Source organism: Chanos chanos, chromosome 12 (genome assembly GCF_902362185.1).
Source record: "Chanos chanos chromosome 12, fChaCha1.1, whole genome shotgun sequence".
In the NCBI taxonomy this organism is placed as follows: Eukaryota; Metazoa; Chordata; class Actinopteri; order Gonorynchiformes; family Chanidae; genus Chanos; species Chanos chanos.
The window spans coordinates 6496153-6506950 of record NC_044506.1 but is presented as its reverse complement, the minus strand read 5'-3'; the positions used below and the strand labels follow the sequence as shown (position 1 = coordinate 6506950).

At 46.2% G+C, this 10798-nt stretch overlaps 1 protein-coding gene across 1 annotated transcript in view; it reads right to left on the bottom strand.

The window, feature by feature from the left end:
* bop1 (BOP1 ribosomal biogenesis factor) overlaps positions 1-10798 on the bottom strand; it is a 56963-nt gene that overhangs the window by 6892 nt on the left and 39273 nt on the right. Inside the window, exons 4-10 of the mRNA XM_030789070.1 lie at positions 9685-9839; positions 9252-9369; positions 7736-7837; positions 5778-5990; positions 5249-5410; positions 5018-5098; positions 4509-4578 (exon numbers count right to left, since the gene is read on the bottom strand). Of these exons, the coding sequence (XP_030644930.1) occupies positions 4509-4578; positions 5018-5098; positions 5249-5410; positions 5778-5990; positions 7736-7837; positions 9252-9369; positions 9685-9839 (901 nt within the window). The remainder of the gene's footprint in view (positions 1-4508; positions 4579-5017; positions 5099-5248; positions 5411-5777; positions 5991-7735; positions 7838-9251; positions 9370-9684; positions 9840-10798) is intronic.

Here is a 10798-nt window from a genome sequence, read left to right as displayed (position 1 = left end):
CGAGCGCCGTGGTGACGGATATAGCCTGGAGAGGGCGGGACGCTGAGGTTGACACACACACACACACTCTCGCGCGCACACACACACACTCGTTTTTCTGATGGTCAGAGAGAATCGTCTGGCACACAAAGTCGTGGTCAGCAACACGGGTACACCACGAGCCTGTGTGTGCATGTGTGTGCGTGCGTGCGTGTGTGTGTGTGTGCGTGCGTGCGTGTGTGTGCGTGCGTGCGTGCGTGTGCGCGCGTGTGTGTGTGCGTGTGTGTGTTGAATGGGCATACTCTGTTTTTAAGCCACAGTGTGGATGTAAATTTGAAAAATGAGGACGTGTCATACATGACTGGGTAATTACAGACAACATGGAAAACAAGAAGCATCAAGACTGCAAAAAAACAAAACAAAAAAAAAAAAACTCTACCCACGTCAAACAAGAGAAAACACACGTAAAACAGTAGAGAGGTGTTACACTAATCATCTGTCAGCACTGCTACCACCGCCACACACACTCGCACACACACAGACACACACACGCACACACACAGACACACACACAGACACACACACGCACACGCACAAACACACGCACAAACACACGCGCACACACACGCGCACACACACGCACACACACACGCACACAGACACACACACACACACACAGACACACGCCACTCATCAATCCTAACAAATAAGATGTTGCACAGTGCAAAGACAATTTAAAAGGCGATTTAAAATATTAGCTTAAAAACATATTATATCAAACACATCCTCATCCGTATCCTCACTGGGGTAATCTACTATCCTTACCCTCATGCATTATTACGCTGATGCTCAAGGAAAAATAGGTCAAACCAGACTTGGCCGTAATACCAGATATCCTTGTAAGAGTCCAAATTCTAGAGACTAAATGTCTCTGCTGAATTCATACGTTAATACATTTACACAATATGAGTAACTTAACACGCTCTATCCTCTTGCCACTGTCTTGACTTTAAGGACTTTTTCACGCTGAACTGAACGCTGGCACCTGGTGTTACAGTGCACCACAGGTCACAGGACAAAAGTCCCTCTCTCTCTCTCTGAGCCTGTAAACACACAGCTCCAAACCCTGGCCGGCCTGCCTACAGTCAACCTCTCTGGCCCCTTCTCAAGCGCCGGCCTAATTTGTAGCTATGTTACTAAGCAACGCTCAGCCCTTTTCCTCTTGGCTTCGGCTTGTTTTTTCTTTTAATTCTAAGTTTATAGACGCTTTCACATACAGCTCAGCCAGGGGACAAACATGTTTATCTGCCAACGCACTCCACGGCACAGCTAAATGCATCGTCAAGTCTTGCTGGTTTTCTCTCTTTTCATCTTTTCAACTCGAACCTGACAAAAAAGATGTGTTCCCTCCTGAGTGTACCAGTGACACGTACAATACTGGTGGTTTGGGGGGGGGGGGGGGGGGGGGGGGGGGAGTCAGAATTCCAGGAGGCTATTCCTGTTTCTATAATGTGAATTGGTCTGTCAGTGTAACGGAATGTCTTTCAGTGTATTGGAATGACTGTCAGTGTGCCGGAATGACCCGCAGTGTAACGGAATGACTGGCAGTTTGTGCAGAGGGTCATTTGGATGAAATTCCACACACACTGGAGGATCGCTGTCCTTACAGCACTGGGGGGTTGTTCCAGTCTTCAGTGACGGAGAAGGGTGGAGATTTGAGACAGGCCACTTTGGTCTACTGTAGCCACATCATTATTGTGGAATGCCAGTTTGGACAACTAGGCCCACACTGGCGTGCACGTGCGTGTGTATGTGTGTGTGTGTGTTTGTGTGTGTGTGCGCGTGCGTGCGTGAGAGACAGAGGGAGAGAGAGAGAGAGACAGAGAAAGGGACCGCGAATTCAAGCATCTCACTGCTCTACAGAAAACATTTGTTGCCTTGTGCTTGTCAATATCTCGGAATGAAAATCTGGACATTTACTTGTTGTTTTTTTTCCCCAATAAAACTTCTGAATGAGAATATGTATTTGGGTTTTTATTGTTGTTAAGGTTTTGGGAAATAAGTTTAAATAAAAGAAAACATGTCTGACAACTAACAAATTGCCTAAGTTTCCTGAAACATGTTTCTGTTTTATCATTATATTTGTCCAGGCCTTTTACAGTCTCTGGCATTGTGTCTATGCAATAAGTTTTTCCAACTCACATTCAGCTTCGATTCAGCCTTTTTACGGAGCCTCAGCAAAGAGGAGACCTACAGACAGCATCCATCTCTCTCTCTCTCTCTCTCTCTCTCTCTCCACAGCATCAAAAAACGACAACACATCTCCATTAAACTCGACAACAACTGATATGCAAAAAAAATAGAATTATACAAAAACAACAACAACAACAAACAAAAAAAAACCCCATACCACAAATAAGAGGATTAATTGGGGAGGGCAAGGGTGTAAGGGGCTGGGTCTCTAACGCCTGGGAGGTTGTCGACTGCTTTTTTTTTTTTTTTTTTTTGGGTTTTTACTGTGGGAAAGGAGCTTTTATTACTGGTTTAATATATTTTACAACGAGACTAAAGCGCGGGCCTGTCTGTAGTGGTTTTGCATATGGGCTTTATGAAGTCCTTTGTTATGGGCGGCTTAACAGATACTGCCACCAAATTAATGACAGCCCTGCTTATTTTTCTCTCCCTCTTTTTCTCCCCCTCTCTCCCCGGCCCTCTCCTTCACTCCCTCTATCGACAAACCCTTACGCTCTCACGTCCTGCTTGATCTCACGCTCTCCACTCCGCTCATCATTCCTTTCTGTTCACCTCCTCATCTCTCCTCACCCCCCCCCCCTTTTCTATTTTCTCATTCTCATTTCCTGGTCTCCCCCTCCCTCCCTCCCTCCCTCCCTCTCTCTTTTTCTCTGTCTCTCCATCTTTTTTTTTTATTTCTCCTTTGTTTCTCTCTTGATTTCGATTAAAGCGACGTAAAACGTCGGGGGAAACTGTCGGCGAATTGTATCTGACGGAGTCAGCGTTGTGGCCGGAGTCGCCTCGTTGGAACGGCGTGACCGAGCGGCGTTTTCGTCCTGCAGGACCGTCGCGGGCTTCCTGTGGTTTTGGCCTCCCCTGCTCCTCGCGGCTCCGGCCGAGAAACTCAACTCCAGTCTCACAGCTATTAAACCCCTCCAGCCTCTTCTACTCCTTCTCTTCTCTTTTCTTTTCTTTTTTTCTTTGATTCATAATTTATACCCCTCCTCAAAGCTAATGACAATCAGATGGCCGAGCTCGACACTGAGACAGAAAAATACTCAGCAATGGCACGGACGGATGGGTGGTTGGATATAAGTAAGTAACGCAAAACCAAACTCAATCCGTGTTCTGATAGAGGCTCTTAAGACTGGATTCCTCTAACAGGCTTTGGGTTTAGGGATTTTGTTTTTTTTTTAAAAACTCATGAATGGCGTTTGGCTGTAGCCGTGCAGATCTCTCTGACGGCGCCGTCTCCACGGGGACAAATAGAAGGACTAAATAAATGTCTCCTGCCTTCATGCACCGACTCCTGTTTACAGTAGCGTCTGAAACCAAGCCCTCGGACGAATGACAAAGAAGAACTGCGCTCATTTCTCTCTCTTTCTCTCTCTCCCCGTCTCTCTCTCTCTCTCCTCGTCTCTCTCTCTCTCTCTCTCTCTCTATCTCTCTCTCTTTCCCCCGTCTCTCTCTCACTCTCTCTCTCTCTCCCCATCTCTCTATGACTCTCTCTCTCTCTCTCTCTCTCCTTGAATTAAGTCAATCCTGTCTGATTTCCCAGAGCGAGCGACAATAAAAAGCTCAGACTGCCAAGAACCAATAAAAAGAAAAATCCAGTCTAGAAAAGGAGGATAGATGGACGAATCATGAGCTAGCCATGATTGATTTATCCACCTTTTTTTTTTTTTTTCAGGCTCATCTGCAACCGTCTTCACTGATTCAGACCCACATCCTTCTCCAAACCCCCCCCCCCTTTTCTCTCTCTCTCTCTCTCTCTCTCTCTCTTCTCTGACCAACTGGTTTGCTCTTTTATTTATTTATTTTTTTTGTCATCGGAGCGCAATTCTGTTCTGGGGGCCAGAGGTATGACGTTATGGTGAGTGCTTTGAGTCGCGGTTTTAAAACATCCACTTAGCAGGCCGCCGTGACCCTCGCAGCAGGCGAAGCAGTCACCGTGATCCACAGAGAAAGCATGACTGATACCTAATACACACTGTGTAACTAATGAGGACTAGTCAGTCAGACTACTGATCTGAGATCAGAGAACTGTCAATAAATGTCTGACAGAGCATTAAATCTGCGTTTGTAAATGCCATCGTTACCAGTAAACGCACACGCTGGCCCTGAGGCGCAGACGCGCCGCTCATCTTTAATGTCCTTCTCCGTTTACCAAAAAACGATGTGTGGGGGCATTTCTGCAAGTGACTAAACATGCTTCAGTTAGAGAGACTGATGGTTCAGTTCAGTTCAGTTCAATCCTGTGGGGGAAAAAAAAAAAAACAAAAAAAAAAAAAACTGACCTGAGACCAGCCATTGTCCAGTTGGAGACACGCTGATACAACGCACCAGGCTGGTGTGACCAAGATAGACCTGCAGAAGAGGACACAATCGATCGTGGTTACACCATGTGGGACAGAGAGACACACAGAGCGTGAGGAAGTGCATTCACAAATGACAAAATCTGTGTCCAGCTCTGGAGCCTCAGTAGAACAGAGTCTGTGTCGGGGTTTTTTTTTTTTTGGTTTTTTTTTTGTGACTTCACTGACACCCATCTGTGTGTTGTTTCCAGTCAATGTGAATGTCAGTCCAATATTTGATCTGGAGTCAGTCATTTTACAGGCTTGACTGTCTGAAATCTGAGAACGACAATAATTTTTCCCCTCTGATCTTAGTCCCTAAGCAGTGTCACCCAAAATTACAGCGAATACTGCGGTTTTCAACACCAATAAAATTGCCACACAACACTCTCCCCCGACTCCCTCTTCTATCGCCGTGGGCCTCAGTCCCAGAATGCACTGGGGCAACTCACCAGAGACTGTGTGGTGGGGAAGGGCTGGAGATCCTTGGGTTTGGGTAATTTTGGAATGAGATCCTCTGGATTGACATTCACCTGAGAGACAGAGACAGAGACAGAGAGAGAGAAAGTGGAAGAGGAACCATGATTAAGTGACACATTGTGAGGGGCTGCAGACAGTCTAACAGCGGTTAATCTTCGATCTCCATGACGACTTGAGGTCACCGCTGGGTCAAGGTCACTCACCCTCATCTTGCGCTGTCGAGGACACAGGTAGAGGTCGAGACAGCGCTCAAATCTCTCGTGGATGAAACGTGAGAAGGCGGGCACGGCACGCAGGCATGGGTACTTCTGAGGCAAGAAATTCAACTTCCTCTCCTCTGGATCCTGCTGTTCCCAGGCCAGTCTCTGAGAGAGAGAGAGTCACAAATATTCAACAATTACATTCGCTACACAGTAATATGTGCTATTATTGCATTATAAAAGACAGAAGAAAGGAGGTGATATGAAGGTGAAGCATAATGAGGACAGGAAACACATCAGAAAACACCCACCATCAACGACAAATCAACCAACCAGGTAAGAGATACAGAATGAACCAACCAATCAGAAAGACAGTCAGAAAGACTGACAGATAAACAGACCTGCAGAAGGCAGATAGAAAGAGAGAGAGAGAGAGAGACAGAAAGACAGATGGACCCATGGAAAGACAGAGAGACAGACAGACAGACAGAAAGAAACGAAGAAGAGATAAACCAGTCTCTTTCCCAGGTACCTCTTCCTCTGAGAGCAGATACTCAGGCGGGGGGTTGTAAGACTCCTCGTGTCCAGGGAGGCGCATCTTAGGGGCAGGTACGTGCATTTTGTGGCGTCCCAGGATGGCATCTGGGTCCTCCTTGGCCCACAAGTCATAGTACTGTGGTTCTGTTTCCTTAGGCTTGCGTGGTTTGATCCAGCCCATTTTAATGGCATGGACCAGCTTGCTGACCTGGAACAGGACAGAAACTCTGACTTAACGTCCGTCTAACACCGCACGTGTTCTGTTGTCGGTCTGCGTAGACTGTATGTCATGTAGCACGTCTTAGGGGAGGTGTGTGGTTCCATGTGTGGTTCTCTGTGCGACGTATTGTGGGTTCTATGAAGTGTGTGTTCTATGTCATTCTGTGAAGTGCATGTTCTACACGCTGTGCATGTTCCATGACATGTTTGTGTTCTCTTTTGGAGTTCTTCATGGCACGGGACTACAGTGTATTCATGTTGTACTGTATGTATGTGTTCTACAGGCCATCTAGTCTGCTTAGTGTGTGTTCAGTACTGTGTGTATACTCTGGAAATATCAACGTCCAGTTTTGAAGGTCTTTGAATCTTGCCGCCTCTTATCTCACCTCTTCATTAGAGGGTAACTTTTTAAACCTGGGAAACAGCCAATCAGAGCCCACTATTTGTTTGATGTGAGGACCAGGCGAAGACTGTAGCCCTGTAAGACTGGATCAGAATAAATCTGGTCTATACTGTATGTATGTGTGTGTGTGTGTGTGTGTGTGCTCTCTATGTGCATGTGTGCGGCGGTGTTCTTTGTAATGAACATATAATTTGACTTCTTGAACGAGGCATTGCACTAATATGAAAAGTCAGCACATTTGGCTAACATCATTAAGCTGCACTCTACAGTACAAATATCAATGACACACGATCAATTCCCGGCACGAAACCAGACTGACTTTAATAGATATATTACAGGGAAATTCAAAGCTGTGGTATTTCGGCCATTGTATTGGAAGAGAAAAGGAGGTTTTTATTTTTACTGAAAACTTTGGGGGTCCGATTTCTTTCAGCTTCCAATTTCAGAGCCCCATTACAACCGAATTTCAGGCCGGGCTGCCACTTTCAAAACTATGCTGGATTCATTACAGCTAATGCCACACATATGGGAGCAGTTACAAGCCAAACGGGCTGAAATGTGAACATTTTCATACCACTCCAGCTGTATTATATAAAGTAAATATAAATATAGATTTACAGCATTAAAACTAAGAGGTTATAACAGAAGTGAGAGAGAGAGAGAGATTTTGTGTGTCTCTCACATATGTCTGCGCGCATATGTCTGTGTATACATGTTTGTGCCTGTCTGTCTTTATGTGTGTGTGTGTGTGTGTGTGTGTGTGTCTGCATGTGCATGTATGTGTCTGCGTATGTATGTGCATATGTATGTATGTATGTATATATATGTGTGTGTATGCGTGTGAGTGTATGAGAGTGTGTGTGTGCATGCATGTGTGTGTCTATGTGTGAATGTGTGACTGTGTGTTTCTGTGCGTGCGTGTGTGTTTGTGTGTATGTGTGAATGTGTGTGTGTGTGTGAGCGTGCGCGTGTGTGCATGTGTGAGTGTGTGTGTGTGTGTGCATACGTGTATATGTGTGAATGTGTGAGTGTGTGTGTGTGTGTGTGTGTGTGCGCGTGTGTGTGTGCATCTGTGTTTGTGTGTGTGTGTGTGAGTGTGAGTGTGTGTGCGTGCGTATATGTATGTGTGAATGTGTGAGTGTGTGTGTGTGTGTGTATGTGTGAGTGTGTGTGTGTATGTATGAGTGTGTGTGTGTATGTGTGAGTGTGTGAGTGTGTGTGTGTGTGTGTGAGTGTGTGAGTGTATATGTGTATGTGTATGTGAATGTGTGAGTGTGAGTGTGTGTGCATGTGTGTGTGTGTGCGTGTGTGTTAAAGGGGAGAGAGCTTGCCTTCTCTTTCTCTATAAGTGAAGGGATGAAGCTGCGTTTGTCCATTGGTCTGTTGGTCACTGGATGGATCATCACTTCATTAGAGAAAAAGTCCACAGCAGGCTGAGAGAGAGAGGGAGGGAGGGAGAGAGAGAGGAGGAGGGAAAGAAAGAGAGAGAGAGAGAGAGAGAGAGAGAGGGAGAGAGAGGGAGAGAGAGAGAGAGAGAGGGAGAGAGAGGGAGAGAGCGGGAGGCAAGAGGCAATTAAAAACAAAACAAAACGAGTAAAGGAACGGATGAAGTAGAAGAGAGGAAAGGAGGAGAAGGGGGGAGGATAAAGGTGGGGGGGGGTAGAATATGGTTATAAATCTAAATCATACATTATTACAGCCAGGTCACCACTGGCCCTTTAAGAAGAGCAAAGGTTAAGAATGGAGGTGAAGTTCATTAGTTCTCAGTCATGACAACACAGCACATGGAATGCCCCAGCACCTCAAGAGATTAAAAAAGAGAACTGGTGAGACATAAGTGAGAACATCTGAGCAATCAACAATCTGCAGCCACACAAGCCACTTGTCACGTCACGTCTTCCCAGTAAACAGGTGTCTGTCACGTCGTCCCAGTTAACAGGTGTCTGACTGTTTTCGTCTTAATCGCTGTGGCCTGTCTGAGGTCGCCTTTAAAAGCTGCTACCCTCTTCGCAAACAGAACCTGCGGGGGTGACTCATGTCTTGTTTGCCGCAGAGTAAAAAGTTAAAACGCAATTAGCGCCGTCGCTAACAAGGAGCAAAGCTATTAATCCCCCGCAGCGGCTATTGCATCATGCAGAAATATCCCCCTTTTAAAAATCTGCGACTGCAGAAGTGCTTCACCACAAAACCAACAACAACAAAAAAAACTACAGTCACGCTATACTTCTGTGTAACGTTTTTTTTTTTGCCCACAAATGCAACAACAGTACTGCAGTAAAAGACTGCCGTACATGAATAAATAAATAAATAAATAAATAAGTAAATGTTATGGCTGAGTTGCAGTATTACCGTTACGTGGTTGAAAAACCGAATCTATATCATCGAGCGTAAACGTCAGTATTTCTGACTATTCTTTTGAAAACAGCCCTTATTTTTCATAGAGTACGGAACATTGCCGGGCCCTGTGCCTTCAGTCGCCTGCGTTAGGGGCAGAGCAGGCAGGCCTTTGGTGTTTACCCAAACACAGTTAATTGTAGGGATGTTAACATGCTGCGTCTTTGCACCTCCTTCAACGGTGGTTGAGGGTAAAGTCTGGGTTTGGGTTTCTGAGGGTGCAGAAAAACGAATGAGAGAGAGTAATTCTCTGAGGTTTGTGTTGCCGCCCCCCCCCAACCCCCCAACCCCCAACCCCCCTCCCCCCTCCCACCCCCTTTTTATCCTGCTGTTTGCTGTGTGACTTATTGTCTCACAGCCTATTTAAAAAAAGAAGCTGTTCTCACACCAGACAGCAGATGTTGGTTTCAAAAAGCGTAACGTCTGAAAAGAGACGACGAAAGCTCTAAGTACCTCGTACTCGTTGAAGTTGACGTCTCCGAATTTCCCCTCCTGGAGACGGTGCACCAGGTCCACCTGCTCGTCCGACAGGCGGATGTCTGTGCCCGTCATCTTGTCTTGCACCGTGCGCCTGTCAAAGGGAATAAGAAAGAAGACGAGAGAGAGAGAGAGAGAGAGAGAGAGAGAGAGAGAGAGAGAGAGAGGGGGGGGGGGGGGGGGGGGGGGGGGGGGGGGGGGGGGGGGGGGGGGGGGGGGGGGGGGGCGGGGGGGAGTGGAAAAGTGTGTCTGAGCGAGTGATGAAAGCGTAAATGAAGCATGAATGGCTAAATTCATGTGAAAACGACTCGAAATTGGAGTCAGTTACGTGATGAAGGGTAGGAAAAAAAAAATGAAGTTTCCATTTTTGTTACTGGACGGAAGATTTGTTTCCTTGAAAGTCGCTCACCAGTAATCAGGATTCTCCATCTTGTCCAAAAACTCGTCCAACTCATCCTTATTTCTGATTGGCTTGAAGATCTTCTTTCCGTCCAGGTTGTAGCCGACGTGTGGGTAGTCTTTGTACCATTCCATGGGAATGTTGCCCACTGTATTCCGGATGTCCTGCAAAGAGAGAGACGGGATTTTGATTTCTTATGAATGTTTTCATTATCTTGGGTAATATCTATCAAAGTTTTGGCATCATTTTAGGTAACAGAGCCATGAACTCCTTAAACTGAACTGAGAAAGAGAGAGAGAGACAGATAGAGAAAGAGAGAGAGAGAGAGAGACAGATAGAGAAAGACAGAGAGAAAGACAGAGAGAAAGAGAGAGAGAGAGAGAGAGACAGAGAGAGAGAGAGAGACTAAATCACAGGATGGAACTTCAACCAATTTCATCAGACATTCTAGAACGTTCTACAATCAGCCAAGACAAGCAGGTTAATTCCCCCTATCACTTTCCACTCAGATTAGAAACTGGGGCCACACAATTTTCTCTGCTCTCAGGTCTGACTGCAGGCTGTTCACACACACACACACACACACACACACACACACATTCTCTCTTCCTCTCACCCTCTTTTATTAATGCCTGAGCATGGCTTAAGCCCTGAGGCCTGGTCCTGCTCCACAGGTGCGCACACTCAAACACACACACACACACAAGCCACCCTGTCTACCCCTTCCTCTGAAAGTCTTACGGTTTCAGTACAGTCACTCACACACACACGCTGTGGACATTGCTTCACAATACCATTACACACAGCCAGAGCCTGTTATAATCCTAACAGGTAAAAAATAGAGATTTCTTTGTCTGAGAAACAAGACTGACACACACACAAGCACACACACACGCACGCACACACGCACATACACTGAAGGATACACACATAAACACTTTTTTACGCTGGACAGCTGAAAGTTCTCAGAGGTTGAGTGCCTTACTTTAAAGCTGTGTCTGCACCTGTGAGTGATTTCAATAAAATCACCCCTACCATATCCAATTAGGAGGGAGTGGGCAGCCGTGTCACACACTCATTCCCACAACCGCAACCCCCCCCTACCCCCCAACCCCACCCCCCT